The 16,809-nt window shown below is 34.7% G+C and overlaps 1 protein-coding gene across 5 annotated transcripts in view; it reads right to left on the reverse strand.

Annotated features, from left to right (window-relative positions):
• The window catches only part of Fam149b1 (family with sequence similarity 149 member B1), a 50,773-nt gene extending 34,048 nt beyond the window's left edge, over window positions 1-16,725 (reverse strand). For 3 of the 5 annotated variants that reach the window (XM_027931433.2, XM_027931434.2, XM_027931432.2), the window contains exons 1-3: window positions 16,481-16,725; window positions 11,427-11,531; window positions 10,014-10,143 (exon numbers count right to left, since the gene is read on the reverse strand). In XM_027931433.2, coding sequence (XP_027787234.1) covers window positions 10,014-10,143; window positions 11,427-11,531; window positions 16,481-16,527 — 282 coding nt within the window. In that variant the 5' untranslated portion in view covers window positions 16,528-16,725. Of the gene's footprint in view, window positions 1-8,405; window positions 8,518-10,013; window positions 10,144-11,426; window positions 11,532-16,480 lie in introns of those variants that run through there. The other 2 variants (XM_071611178.1, XM_071611177.1) reach the window with 2 other exon arrangements.
• Window positions 16,726-16,809: the final 84 nt, after the last annotated feature.

Here is a 16,809-nt window from a genome sequence, read left to right on the forward strand (position 1 = left end):
TTTATTTATTTATTTTATGAGGTGCTAAGGATCGAACCCAGTGCCTCACATGTGCTAGGCAAGTGCTTGCTATACCACTGAGCCACAACCCCCGCTCCCCAGAGAATGTTTTAGGCTATGCAATAGCCTCTCTAGACCCTGCAGTCAATAAACCTGCTTCCTGAAAATTCCTCAGGTGTACAGATTCTTCTGTCCTGTTTCACTACAATTCCACAAAAGTTAATGATTATTATTTTTATTATTATGTTATTATTATTGAGATGTCTCCCCAAACTCCTGGGCTCAGGCAATCTTCCTGCCTCAGCTTCCTGAGTAGCTGGCACTACCAGTGTGTGCCACCATACCTGGCTTTGATGACTGCTAATTTTAGTATAGTTGCTTGGTTCTAGTATTTTTTAGAACAAAAAATTCTGTATATATTACTTAGTATTCTGCATCTTTCACTTGACAATTTATGTTATACACTTGAGCCCTGTAACCTGTCAGAGGAGCCTGGCACTGTAGCACAGGCCTGTAATCCCAGCAATTTGGAAAGCTAAGGCAGGAGGATCACAAGTTCAAGGCCAGCCTCAGCAACACAGCAAGGCCCTCAGAAATATAGTGAGATCCTATCTCAAAATAAAATAAGGACTAGGATATGGCTCAGAGGTAAAGTGTCCCTGGGTTTAATCCCCAGTAAAAACCCACCCCACCCCCACCAAAAAAAGAGAACAGTCAGAGGGAAGGCTATAAAATGTAGAACTAACTAATCATGTTATCATGTTATTTTTTAATTTCCTGCTTACCTTTACTGCAGCTATATTTATTATGTGCCCTTTTACATTTCACTGGAAGAAAAGTTATACTTTCTTCTAAAAGGATAAAATGAGAACTATGTATTTTCACTGTAAAAATTAAAATCAGGGGCTGGGGTTGTGGTTCAGTAGTAGAGTGCCCATCTTGCACGTGTGAGGCACTGGGTTCAATCCTCAGTACCACATAAAAATAAATAAGTAAATGTATTGTGTCCATCTACAACTAAACAAATATTTTGAAAAAGAGAATTAAAATAAGTCTCTTCTCAGTAGAAATATATTTGGGAATCATTTTAAAAAAAAAATCTGGCCAGACACAAGTCTGTAACCCCAGTGGTCAGGAGGCTAAGGCAGGAGGATCACAAGATTTGTCTGTTTTACTTACAATTTTTCAGAGAACTAACTTTTGACTACATGTTAGTTTTCTCTATTTTTTTTATGTCATTAATTTCCAGTTTAATCAATATTTCCTTCTTTCTGCTTGCTTTAGATTTAGTTTGTCCATTTTTAGTTTCTTAAGGTGGAAACTTACGAACTTCAGATTCTCTTTTTTCTATAAGCATTTAGAACCATTAATTTGTTTCCTTTTAAATTTTTTTATTTGTTCTTTTTAGATAGACGTGACACTCCATTAATTTATTTCTAAGCACCACTTTAACTGTGTCCCATAAATTTTGATATTTTGCTTTTTCATTTTCATTTAGTGAAAAATATTTTTTTAGTTTTCCCTTGCAGATTTCCCTTCCAAACAGCATTTGGGGATATTCCACATTTCTGCTTTTTATTTCCAACTTAATTCCATTGGTATTAGAGAACATACTTTAAATCCTTTTAGATTTACAACACTTTTTTAAAAATGTGTTTGAAGCGTATATAGAGTACATATTCTGCTGTCATTTAGGTCAAGTTGGTTCATAGTGCTATTCATCTCCTCAGTAATCTTTGCTAATCTTTTGTCTAGTTTATTTTTTAAGTATTAAGAGTAGGGTATTGGGTTTCTAGCTATAATTGTGCTTATTTCTCCTTGGAATTCTGTTCATTTATGCTTCGTGAACTTTAAGTTATTGAGTATGTATAATTTATAATTGCTGTATTTTACTAATGACTGAAACCTTTTATCATTACAAAATATTCCTTGTTTCTGGTATTTTTTCTTGTCTTAAAGTTTATCTTCTCTGAGTTCTAATTCAAGCAGTGCTTACTTTCTTTTATTTTTAACTTATTGAGGATTGATTCCAGTGGTGCTTTACTACTGAGCTATAACCCATCCCTTTTTTAAAAAATATTTTTTTAGTTGTAGATGAACACAGTACCTCTATTTTATTTATATACTTTTATGTGGTACTGAGGATTGAACCCAGAGCCTCATTCAAGCTAGGCAAGCACTCTACCATCGAGCCACAACCCCAGCCCCCAACCCATCCCTTTTTAAATTTTGAGACAAGGTCTGGTTAAGTTGCCCAGGCTGGTCTTGAACTTGAAATCCTGTAATCCTCCTATCTCAGACTCCTGAGTAACTGAGATTAGAAGTAGGCACCTCCATGCATGACTGCCCCAGCTTTTAATTTCTGGGTTCCCTCTATCTTCTTCCGCACTTGCATGCATCTTATTTCCCAGATCCTTTTAATAAACTTCTAGATAATCTGCCAATCCATTGTCTGTAACCTCAGCCTGTCTGAGCCACTGTTCTTCCCAAATCTGCTATTGTTGTTGACAATGCTATTAAGCACAGTTTGTCTAAGCTTTACTCTAGATCCTTCTCTGGCACTAAAGCTGCTAGCTTTCATAGCTTGTCTCCCTAGAGAAACAGACTCTCATTGTTCTTAACCCAAGCCCTATTGATTTCTATAAATAATTGTTTATTTTTTAGTTGTATACTTTTGGTAAACTTTCAAAGTCCTTAAATAGCTGCATTCACCACCTTAATCTAATTTTATTATTGTCTTTGGGGGGAGAGGATTTGTTAAAACTACTCACTCTGATAAATTATAAGTTCCCCCTCATAATTTTCTCTTATTATATTGTCTTCATCAGGTTTTAGCATCAAGATTATGCTGACCTCATAAAATGAGTTGAGAAGTATTCCTTCTATTTTTTGGAAAAAGTTTGTGCCGTTGTTATTTCTACCACAAATGGATAGATTTCAACTGGGCCTAAAGCTTTCTCTGTGTGAGAATTGTTTGATTTAATTTCCTTAGTAATAACCTTAAAAAAGGAAATTTGTATTATAGTCACCCATCCTTCGAGCTATAATTACTTCTATAAGCCCCATCTTTATACATCTTATATGCATTATATATACATATCTTATATGTCAATATATATTAAATATAAGCATTTTTTGCCTCAGTCAGAATCTTTTAAAGAAATCAGATAAAAATAAAGAATTTGACATTTACCCATTTATTTACAGTTTCTGGTACTCTTCTCTCCCTCCCTGACAGATTCCAGCTGCTTCTTTTGCCCTGAACTCTGGTATCTGCTCCTCAGCACAATGGGAACATCATTGCTTTGCTTGGACTCTGACTCACTATTGCATAGTCAGAAAACTCCCCAGGCAGGTAGCCAAGGAAAATAAGAGGTCATCAGAGTAGGAGGATGGCCTGCTGGGCAATATGAGACTTAGAGGGCTCAGAGGCCTTGAACATGTTAAAAGGGTATTTCAAATTACTTTGGCAGTGAAGCAAATTACTCCAAAACTCAACAGCAAAAATCACTTATTATCTCTCCAGGTTTATATGGGTCAGGAATTTGTGTAGATCTCAACAGGAATGGCTTATCTCTGCTCTGTATCATCTGTGGCCTCAGTCAAAAGACTCAAAGGCTGGGAGCTAAAATCATCTGAAGGCTCATTCACTAATACAATGGCAACTGAGGCTGGCTTATAACTGCAGACTTTAATTCCTTTCCATAGTGCTTTTTCATGTCTGTAACTGAACTTTCTTACAAATGGTGGTTAAATTCTGAGATCTACCACTCAAAGACAGAGACAGAGACAGAAATAGGCAAGCAGAAACTGCAGTGTCTTCTAACCTAGAAAGTCAAGTAGCACCACTTTCACTTTGTTCTAATGACTGAGGCAGTTAAAAGGGACATCCAGGTTCTAGGAGAAAGAACATGGCTTTTGAAAATATAATCTACCCACAATGGAAATAAGATGTTGCAGGATGAGCACTACTGAAAATCAAGATGTCCCTTTGGGAAGGCAATCAGCTTGTAATGTTGAAATTAGAATGGAGAGAGGAAGGCTACCGCATGGGGAGTAGGTGGAGTAAGAGAGGCCAAGGGCAAAAAAAGGTACCCCAAAGGGGGTCAAACCAGTATGAGTGTCTGAGTCCAAGCAGGCTGAGAAAATCCAAATGGTAAAAGGATACAGGGGGGAGTGACCCATTGCAGGGTGAAAAGGGCATATGCAGAGAGTAGGAGACAGTGGCAATAGTGGGAAACTGGTTACATTCAGGGAAATTAATCAAATAGATAAATGTATTAAGGATTATGAGAGCCAGGTTTCTGTCAGATAAAGAAGCTACAAATATGGAAAGGGGAAAACTAATATGAACCTTATCATGTAAGATTGGAATAGGAGGACTACAAGTATTCCCTGGTTCTGTCCACTAGGAAGGGTTGGGCATCCATGACAAGAAAAAATTAGTACACATATCCAGCACACAAATCTTGTTTTCTAAATATCCCAATTCTGGGGCAAAATACAAAATAAGCCTAAAATATCTTGTGTCAGAAAGTAAATGCTCAAAGAAGAAGGGGAATAGGTCAAAATGGCATAGAAGCCATTTTGCAAGGGTTTTCATTGGCCAAATTTGGGATAATTCAAACGTCAAGATAAATAATAATGATGTGTAACTCATTGAGTAAAATGGAAATCCATGAGTCCCACTGATACAAATAAATAAGTTGAAAGTTTGATGAGAAACAGAAAAGCAACATAATTTCAAAATAACTCCCCATAAAATACCTTTCCATGCAAATGCAAATGAGTAAGTTGGAAGATCTCACCTTAATGAAGTAACCAAGGTGAAGACCATAAATACTGAGATAAAAGGCATTATGTGCCACCTATTAGAGCACAATAAGAAAAATATGTTCATTTCTGTGCTATCATTTTAAAGAATGATTCAAGATTGAAGGAGCAAAAGAGGATAGGATAATGTGAACTGAACTTTTGTTATAAAGGATATTATTAGTACAATTGGTAACACTAGAATAGGGCCTGAGGATTAGATGGCAGTAATATATCATTACTTTCCTGATTTTAGTAGTTGCATTCTGATAGAAGAATGTCCTTATTTGTACACATTATTTCCTTATTCATAAGAAATACACGTTAAAATATCAGGTGTTGGGGGGGGTATTATGTCATTCAAATTGTTGTGGAAAAATAGTTCAACTTGAGGGCTGGGGTTGTGGCTCAGTGGTACAGCACTTGCCTAGCATGTGTGAGGCCCTGGATTCAATCCTCAGCACCTCATTAAAAAAAAAAAAAAAAAAAATACGAATAAAGGTAGTGGGTCCAATTACAACTAAAAAAAATTTAAAATAAAAAAGAATTGCAACTTTAATTCAAAACCTGAATTTTGGGGGCTGGTAACGTGACTCAAGTGGTAGCGTGTTTGCGTAGCATGAGTGAGGCACTGGGTTCGATTCTCAGCACCACATAAAAATAAAATAAAGATATTGTGTCCACCTAAAACTAAAAAATAAACATATATATTGAAAAAACCTTGAATTTTGTTACATATAAAATAATGCATTTCAAAGGAATTTTCTACTCTGACATTCATATGATTATATCTGCAGTGAAGTCTTTGCAATAATATGAGGAAAACATCAATATTATTTATTTACTAACTAGAAATATTGAAAATCATAATTATTATAATAAATATCAAAAATAAATATATTCTTCAAAGAGTTAAACACCGAATTTTCATATGACCTAGCAATTCTCCTTGTTATATACCTAAGATTATTCAAAATATAGGCACACCAAAAATATCTGTACACAAATGTTCATACTAGCATTATTAATAAAAGTCAGAAAGTAGAAACCCATTAGCTGAAAAACAGATAAGATTTGGTAATCTATGCAATATAATTTTTTAAAATAAATTTTTAGGTACTGTATCACTGAAGTACATCCGATCCCCAGCAATTTTTTTTTTTTTGGTAGTTGTGGATGGACAACATGCCTTATTTTATTTGTATTTTTATGTGGTACTAAGGATGGAACCCAGTGCCTCACATATGCTAGGCAAGTGCTCTGTCACTTAGCTACAGCCTCAGCCCTGCAATAAAATTTATTAACAAGAATAAAGTACTGATTAATTTATAATATGAATGAACCTTGAAACTATTGTGCTAATTGAAAGATGCCAGATACAAAAAGCTATAGTATAATTTATTTATATGAAAATGCCAGAATAGGCCATTCCACAGAAACAGACAGCAGATTAGTGGTTGCATGGGCCGGGGGAGTGACAGCTAAGGGGTACAGGACTTCTTTCTGAAGTGATAAAAACATAGTAAGATTAGATAGTAATGATGGTTGAACAACTCTGTGAATATACTAAAAAATACTCATATACTTTAAAAGGGTAAATTTTATAGGGTATGAATAAGTAGAATAAAGTTAATAAAAATTGAATGTTATTAAGTAGATAAGAAATACAAACAACAAGAAATACAAACAAGAAGTCTTAAGTTATAGTTTTAAAACATTATACCATCCAAAGTCCCTAGAAACTAATCCCTAACAAATGTACAGTACCCCTTTACTGATACAATAATGAAAACCTTACTAAAATATATTAAACAAGATCTAAATAGTTTTTTTTTTATTAAGTTGAAAGATTAATATACCAAGGACATATTTAAAACTCAATATAATAAAGATGGCAGTTTTTCTCAAATTGACCTATGCAATTTTAAAAACTTTCTATTTTTTATATTAAAATATGGGTCAAGACAATTATGTGCAATGTGGTATTACTGAACAATTCAGTAATACTACCAGACAATGTGGATTATTATACAGCTATCGTTATATATAATTGTTATATAGTTACAGTTAAAACCAATAAATGAGCTTAGGATAGGACAATTTAGAGAGTCTGGAAATAACTCTTTCATATTTTAAAATTTGATTTATAACAGAGGTAAGCATGGCAGACAGAGGGAAAAGAATAAACAGCTCCACTGGAATATCATCACTTATGTATAGGAGAAGGTAAAAAAATTATTTGTATAATTTTAGAGAACCCATTGATGGGGTACTACCGATATTTTGATAGGAAGGAATCATATATACTAAGCAGTCTGTTGTATATGGGACATTTCTACACAGTAACCATACCCAAAATGTCCCTGCTTAGAAATCCTGACCTAGTAAATAAATGGTGCTGAAACAATTCATTATGCATATGGAAAAAAGTAGGATTATGTCTCTGCTACATACCATAACAAAAGACAATTGTGGGTGGATTAAAGAACTAAATGTAAAAATTATGAAAATTATAAAAATCCCATACTAGAAAAAGGTATTTATAAAGTATTTTTTAAAAAGATGAGTATTTCAGTCATGAATTGCATTTGGTTACCACTGAAAATAACAGTGGCTTAAATAAGATAATTTTCTCTCATAAAAAATTAAGTTTAGAGGTAGGAATTAAAAAGTTGATACGGTGGCTCCAGGGATATCAAGGACCCAGTTTCTCCTACCATTTCCAATCTTCAATTAATACTTCATGGTCTGAGATGGCTGCTATATTTTTAGCCATAGTTCCATGATTCAGACAGGAATTAGGAGCAAGAGATAACTGGAAAAAAAAAATAATGGCACTCCATAAAGCCCTACCTCCTGACTTCTATGTAACAGAGACTGGGAAATATAATTTTCAACTTGGTCCAATGTTCAAAATTCTATAGCTCTATAGGGAGAGTAGATATAATAGCAAAATCTAAGGTTCTGTTATAAGTAGTATTTGGAATAAGTTCAGCAAACTGTGGTCAATAGGATAAATCCAGCCCATCACCTATTTACAAACGAAGTTTTATTGGAACACATTCAGTCTCTTTATTTACACACTGTTTATAGCTGCTTTCTGAATACAGTGAGAGATGAAGGTCCAGATAGAGTCTACAAAGCCTAAAGTATTTACTATGTAGCTCTTTAAAGACAAATGCAACCACCCTTGATCTTAAAAAAAAAAAAAAATCAGTGAATTAAAAAGGTAAACATGAAAAATTGTTAAAAACCTATGAAAAATCTTATACTATTCCATTTTTCCTGACTAGTGAAGAAATGAAGGTAGAAAGTGAAATGATTATATTTGAATTTTTAAAAACCTGTTACATAATAATTAAAATAAAATGTTACATAATAAAATAATATAAAAAAGCAAGGGAATGGATATATCTGTATGACATTTTTATAACTTAAAAAGAGACAACTATCACAATATAGAAATAAATGATGGAAATACATATAGTCAGTGCACTAAATCCTTCATATAAGGCATCAACTTCATTCCTTCAGAATAAAATTTAAATTCTTTCCATGGTCTATAAGACCCTACACCATGTACTTCTGCTTACCTCTCTGATCTCATTTTTGTGCTTTTCTCCCCCTGGTTCACCATCTTCCAGCCACTCTGATGTTTTCTTCAGTTTCAAGAACATGCCATACATTTTGCCTTGGAAGTATGAACTACTTCACCTTGGGGTAGAAAGTTCTTTTTCTCACTCTTTTCATGGCTAACTCTTCAATATTTAAGTCTCACTCAAATCTATCCTACCCGATATTTCTATATAAAGTGAATTCCTGTATACTATTTCAGCACCTGTCATCTTCCTTAGAGCTCTTACCACCTTTTGTATCTTATTTCCTTTTGTCAATCTCCCTCATAAGACTATTAAGTATTAGAAGCCTCACTTGGTCCCATATCCCCCAAGCCAATAGGTATAGTAAAAACAAATGTGCTCAATAAGGTTCAGTGAAAACAAATGTGTTCAATAAATGTTTTTAAACAAATGGATAAAAAAATGAAAACCCAAATATTAGAAAATAAGGGAAAACTTCAATTATAATATATTAACACCAAGAAATATAACTATTCAAATAGATAGGCATGAAGGATGAAACATCTATACAAAATAATGGTAAATGAAAAAAGTAGACTACAAAATAGGATACATACATGTTGTATGTACACACACACATGCACACACAGAGTATATGTACATATATCATAGAAATATGTGAAGAAAGTATATGTGTGTGTGTGTATGTATGTATGTATGTGTGTATATATATATATAAAATGATTGGAGGGGCTAGGGTTGTAGTTCAGTGGTGTAGCGCTTGCCTGGCATGTGTGAGGCACTGGGTTGGATTCTCAGCACCATATATAAATAAATAAAGGTCCATCAACAACTAAAAAAAAAAAGATTGGAAAATAATTCATGGTAATAATAATAGGTTTTAAAAATTAGGCTTTCTATAAAGAAAGCAGGTTGCTAACAATAATAGTGTGTAAAATAAACATTGGGGCTGGGGTTGTGGCTCAGTGGTAGAGCACTTGCTTCACGTGTGTGAGGCACTGGGTTCGATTCTCAGCACCACATATAAATAAATGAATAAAATAAAGTCCATCAACAACTAAAAAAAAATACTTAAAATAAGCATTGTGGAAAAGTGCTTACAAAGTAATATTAAATGAAAAGTAGAGCATGATACTATTATGTACATCATGATTATAACCAAATTACAAATTGAAAGAAGACATAAAAATCAAAGTACCTACTGAATCAAGATGGTAAAATTATGCATAAAATTTGTCTTTCATAAATTTTTCTTTGAAGGTTATTAGTCTTTTAAAAATAATTTTTTATAATGGGAAATTGATACAATTTAAGCAAAAATCACTCATTTAATCACCTAATTAATAATGACTGAATAACATTAGGGTTAAATACATTTAGTCCTCTTTTGTAATATATACAAGTCAAACACTACCCATCAAGTATTGAAAGAAAGTAAGGATTAATACTTCTTTACAACCATTATAAAGTGTGGTAAATTTAGGAATTACCACACTTGTAAAGAAACAATACAGGAGAGTGAAGGAATGAAATATACCAACAAATCCTAACTCCCAGGATAGTCTCCTAAGAACACCATTAGACTGATAACATACAACTCACACCATATCCCCAGGAGAAGTCTGAGCTGCCTTCTGTAGAGATCCCTGTGCCAGTATAACTTGGAAAAGCAGATCCTGAATTCCCAGTGTTGCCTGATGTTAAAGGTGATTCTTGAGTGATGTCAGACTCACTAAATGCACAATTTGAGAGGGAGAGAGAAAAAAGTAAGATTCTCACATTTCCTCAAATTTCTGCAGCATTGACTACCCAGTAACTTAGGTGACAAGCATGTGTACAAATACATCCAATGAGGTGAAAATAAATGAAGAATCTGAAATTAACGCATCATGGAAAACTCCTATCTAATTTCTATAAAACCAACAGCAGTCCTTCCAAATAATTCTAGTCATAGCTTACAATGAATACTTTAATATTCTACCTATAACATATATTCTTTATAACTAAAGATATTTCAGAAATGTTAATAGTAAAATCTGAACTGTATCAAGTACTTTACAGATGTTAATCTCATTTTATCCTTGGTACTACCTGGTGATGCAGAGTTCCAGTAACTCCATTTAAAAAAGAAGTAATCTGACATTTAGTTCCAGGTTTTAATCTTGATAATACATTGCTTCTCAGAATACTCTTTGAAGTCATAGTCTTCTCTTCTATTTCTTTAAATAACAACAGCAGCTAATATCTACTGAGCATTTGCTATAAAACAGTGTTAGGTTTTACATACTTTATCTCATTTACATTCACAATATCCTATAAGAGGTACATTATCAAGTAGGTAACTTGCCCAATATTACTCAGCTAATAAGTGGCAGGACTAGGATTAAGTTCATATTCTTTTTTTATATACCTTTATTTTATTTATTTATTTTTATGTGATGCTGAGGATCTAACCCAGAGCCTTGCACATGCTAGGTGAGCGCTCTACCACTGAGCCACAACCCCATCCCCTAAGTTCATATTCTTAACTACATCATAATACTACTTCTAAAGGTTATAAAAATAAGTATGATGTTGTTGCCATTAGCTATTCTACAATGAAGGCTGATGATTTTGGCGGGGCAGTGGATTACTGGGGATTGAACTCTAGGGCACTAGGCCACTGAGCCACATCCCCAGCCCTATTCTGTATTTTATTTAACCAGGGTCTCACTGAGTTGCTTAGCACTATGCTTTTACTGAGGCTAGCTTTGAGTTCACAATCCTCCTGCCTCAGCCTCCTGAACCAATGGGATTACAGGCGTGTACCATCATCCCTTGGCCATTTGTTTTTTAAATGAGCTCTTACTATGTTGCCCAGGCTGACTTCAAACTAATAGACTCAAGCAGTCCTACTGCCTCAGACTCTTAAGATGATAAAACTTCTTGATTCGTTAACAAAGTCTTGATACCAAAAAACAAAACCTTTGCCATTAGCAAGACCAATAAACAAACAAGTGCACTCTGTGTTATTACCTTTGGGAACTTGTGTCTTTTTCATGGCCATCATTAGTAGAGGAAATTTCATCCAGTTGCTCTGGAAGGGGATGATAATTAAGAGCATGTTTTGTTACTCCTTTCCTGTTAAAGATAAAATAAAGTTATATTTCCTATAAGGAGAAGATAAATATATTTCAGTAACTGGATCTAAAAATTAGTTACCAACTTCCTGCAACTCTGGAACTGCCCAATGCAGTGGACACTACTAGCAAGCAGCAGTTACAAATGAGGCTCATTGGAACTGATTGTGGGTTTTTTTGGTTTGTTTGTCTGACAAATGCACAGACAGAGGTTTATTTAGGAAGTAGACATACATTCAAGGGAAAATTTGAGCTACCTCAAGTGTGAGAACCCCGGATTGTTTTTTAAGTGTATAACACATTGGATTCCAAAGTCTTAGTACATAAATAATATGCAATCTTATTAATTTTATTATCTTGATTATATGTTAAAATATTTTGGATATATTAGTTAAACAAAATATATTCTTGAAATTTCATTAAAAATTGAAAATACAGTCCCACCAGCAATGTATGAGTGTACCTTTCCCCCCACACATCCTCACCGACATTTATTGTTGTCTGTATCCTTAAAATAACATTCTGACTGGTGTGAGATGAAATCTTAAGAGTAGTTTTGACTTTCATTTCTATAATTACTAGGGATATTGAACATTTTTTCACATATTTATTGATTAAATGTATATCTTCTTCTGAGAAGTGTCTGTTCATCTCCTTAGCCCATTTATTGATTGAGCTGTTTGTTTTTTTGGTGTTAAGGTTTTTGAGTTCTTTATATATCCTGGAGGTTAGTGCTCTCATCTGACGTGTGTGTGGCAAAAATTTGCTCCCACAATGTTGATGGGAGCAAATTGGTGCAACCAATCTGGAAAGCAGTTTGGAAATTCCTTTAAAAAAATTGGAATGGAATCACCATTTGATCCAGCTATCCTACTCCTCAGTCTATACCGAAAGGACTTAAAATCTGATATCATAGTATAGTAACGCAGTCACATCAATGTTCATAGCAGCTCAATTCACAATAGCTAAACTGTGGAAGCAACCTAGATGTCCTTCAATAGATGAATGGATAAGGAAACTATGGTATATATACAATGAAATATTACTCAGCATTAAAAGAGAATAAAATTATGGCATTTGCAGGTAAATGGATGGAGTTGGAGAATATCATACTAAGCAAAGTAAGCTAATCTCAAAAAAACAAAGGCCAAATGTTCTCTCTGATAAGTGGATCTCATCCATAACAGGGAGCAGGGAGGCATGGGAAAAATGGAGAAACTTTGATTGGGCAAAGGAGAGGGAGGGTGGGGAGGATGGATGAGGGCAGGAAAGATGGCTGAATGAGATAGACATCATTACCCTAGGTACATGTATGACTACACATATGGTGTGACACTACATCGTGAATCAAAATGCATTCTGCTGTCATATGTACTTAATTAAAATGAATTAATTAATTTAAAAAATTGAGAATACAGTAAGATATCACTACACACCTATCAGAACAGCTAAAATAAAAAATACTGATAACACTAAATGCAGGTGAGACTGTGGAGTAAACGGGATATCATATAATACTTTACTGGCAAGAATGTCAAATGGTATAGCCACGCTAGAACAGTTCAATAGTTTCTTACAAAAAACCCCCACATACATTTACCAAAAGACCTAGCAGTTAAACTGTTGTGTATTTGAGACCAGAGAAATTAAAACTTATATTCACATGCAAAAACATACACAAAATGTTCATAGCAGTTTTTGTTATAGTTGAAAAAGAACTGTAATCAACTCAAATGTCCAATGTGTAAATGATTAAACTTTGGTATAGTCACACAATAGAATAATTTGGCAATCAAAAGAAATGAACTATTGATACATGCAGCAACCTGGATGGATCTCAAATGTATCATGCTTAAGTGAATAAAGCCAAAGCCAATCACAATTATGTATACTCTATGATTCTATTTATATAACATTCACAAATAACAAAACTATAGAGATAGAGAACATAGCAGTAGCTGCTGGAGGGGATGTGACTAATAAGAGTACACAAAGAAGTTCCTTGGTGGTGGCAAAACAGATGTCTACTTGACTGTAGTGGTAGTTAAACAATCTATAAATTAGACCATCTGCATAGAACTATGTGTATATATGCATGCATACATATATACACACAGAGACAACAGGATGTAAAAATGGGTGAAAACTGAATAAGGTCTGTAGTTTAGTTAATTTTACTGTACTAATGTCAGTGTCTGGCTTTGAAATTATACTAAAGCTACCTAGATGTCATCAACGGAGGGAAACTGAATGAAGGGTTCATGGGGTTCTATATACTAATTTTGCAACTTTCTCTGAGTCTATGATGATTTCACTTTTTTATTTTTTGTTGTAACCACCTGAAAATTTAAAATGTCATATGCAGCTTATATCATATTTTCTATTGGACATTGCTTATCTGGAATTTCTATTTTCTATTGGACATGTGCACTGGAATAAACTATGGGTCAATTATTACATGTTCCAATCCTAATCATCTACAGTACTTTCCTTCCTCATAAAATTCTGCAGTCAAATAAATTTAGGAGTCTGGCTAGTTAAACAAAGCTACCCAAGTTTCTTTATAATAGGTTTCCCATGTCCTTTAATGCAGAAATTTATATTATAAATTTAGTACATTCCCCAGGGAAGGAAACTGAAGCCAGAGGGATTAAGTAACCTGCTTATGGTCATATGATTAGTAAGTAGAGTCAGGATTCAAATCTAAGTAGTCTGGTTCCAAGGCCTCTAAGTGGAAATAAAATTTGAGACTTTAGTAAATTGTATCATTTTTATATATAAACATAAAGCAAAGGATCAGGTCAACGAAGCTTTCCCTTTAAATTTTCTCTAATGGTAGAAATTAATTTCTGCAGAGCCATCGTACTGCTCTCATTCAGTGAACCTAAAACTAAAAGCCTATCTTTGATAAAATGGGAGGAATCTGAAATATGGATTCTAGCTATGAAATAGAGACTTAAAAACATTTTTTTTAGTCAAGGAAGTGACAAAAAATAACAAAGAAATATTATTAAATGTAACAATAGCATTTTGATTACATAAGAAAATGTCCTTAGCTTTTAGAGATGTACAGGATATGAATACAGACAAAATGACAACATAAACCAGTATCCTGGGGGTTTTGTTTTCCTTCTTTCAGAGAAAAGCTACAAAGAGATAAAAGATAGATGAAGCAAATACATTTTAATAAGTTGACAATCGTTGAGTATGGAGTAATGGGTGGCTCATTATATTATTCTCAATATATTTATGTTTGAAATTTTTCATTTAAAAAAGTTATGCTGTGTGTTGAAAATCTCTTTTTCCCAAACTCTCTTCAACATCTATAATTTATAATTGTTAGGAAGAAAGTTAAAGTTCCTGCTTCAAAGGACAGTATATAGCATCTTGATTAAAAAGCCCTTTTATTGCACTGTCTTTTATGCACATTTTATCTTCATTACTCACTTCACTGTGATTCCAGATGGAGAATCATCTTTTGGGATTATCAAATTACCAACCAAGAACAAGTAATGTAACTACACTGGGTCAATAACTTCAATCCATTCAATACTTAACTGCTTATTCATATTTTTTTCCCCACACAAGATTTGTTTTAACTTTTCAGTATGTTGGAATTAACTATAAAAGTAGATTTTAAGCTAAATGCTGTTCACTTTACTATGAAACGACTGTTCTTCATTCCAGTTCCTTATTATCTGAATGGCTACTGGGCAGATATCCTATTCCTTAACAGATAATAAGCTTTTGAAACACAAAGAGAGATTTTAGACTTATTTTCTTTGTATGTCTATTGTACCAAGTAAAGGTGGATATGTAAAAGGAAATTACCATTTACTGAGGACACATTTATTTCATGAGAAGCCCTATGTCATCATTGTAGACATGCTTTTACATAATGAAGGCAGAGAGATTTTGTAATTTGCCAAAAAATTTCATAGCTAGAAAAGAGTCCAGCTAGAAACTCAGCATACTTAAAATATACTTGCTTTTGCCATATGTAATTAATATTTAGTAAATGATGTATGGCGGCTAAAATAACAGAGATCAATGAAAAGGGAAAATTTTTTAAAGCCCAGGCCTAAATCCTGATTCTATTGGCTATGTAACCTTAAAATGAGTAAACTTTTTCATATAATTTCATCACCTGAAAAACTGAAGATAATCAAACCCTTCCTACAGAGTTGTTATAAGGATCAAAAAGCAAAGGACTTTGACTTAGTAATGGGAAGACATTAGCATTACTTGCTAAATTACAACATTACGTTAAGGACAAGAAGTGGGTCTTTAAGTTAGAAATACTTGCTTTTTAGTCTAAAAAGAAAAATTGATTCTTTTACGTTCTGATGCTTAAGAGGTGGGGAAGCAGTATATATAATGATTATGACCACCGGGTTCAGAGTCAGATTGCACAGGGTTTGTACCTCTGGGCTCCACTACCTCCCGGCTGTGTGTAACCTTTAACATGTTACAATCTTGAAATGTGGGAACTTTATCTGTAGAATGTCCAAAATAAAATACTCAATCTAATATCAATGTTGGAATGATTGAGATAATGCATGTAAACAGATTTGCATTGATGTCTGGCACTTGAGGTGTTCAACTTTATTGAAACACTCGATTATTAATAACTTCTCCAGTTGTCAATTACCATTGGCAGTGGGGCCTGAAGCACTGTAGGAACTACAAACGCCTTAGGAGACCCAGTTCCTATAATCAGTTAGTACTGCTCAAGAGATCAAGTCTTAGGCTACAGGTCGCGAGACACGCCCTCAGTTGCAGGCGGAGGGACAAGTGTCCACCAAGGCTGGGAAGAGAGAATTCCAGGCAATATTTAGTTTCCCCAACCCCAGGAAAAGAAAGGCGAGAAAGACTAGTTATGGAGGGTCCCCAGGGAGCCCACGACCCGCCTCAGTCTCCCGGGATGGGATGGATTAGCAGTCCACTCACAGCTCCAAGGTCTGCGGCACGGCCTTCCGAGTGTATCTGGAGATCATCCTCCTCCGCCGCCTCCTCCTCAGCAGCAGCCGGGGCAGGTACGCCAGGGTGGGGGCCTCCGGGCCTGGCCCTCCAGCCGGCTCCGGCTGGGCCCCCTCCCACCACCTACCGGCCCCGTCTCGCCCAGTCGCCGAGACTCCGGATCACTACCGTCCCAGGGTTCCCACCTCTCCTGTCCTCCGTCCTCCCAGCTTCCTAGCGGGGGCGGAAGTGACGAATACGCGGGCACCTGCCAAATGCCTCGGCCGAAGCGCAGCAAGGACAACACCCAAGGTTCCGGG

The sequence above is a fragment of the Marmota flaviventris genome, chromosome 4, assembly GCF_047511675.1.
Source record: "Marmota flaviventris isolate mMarFla1 chromosome 4, mMarFla1.hap1, whole genome shotgun sequence".
Classification (NCBI taxonomy): domain Eukaryota; kingdom Metazoa; phylum Chordata; class Mammalia; order Rodentia; family Sciuridae; genus Marmota; species Marmota flaviventris.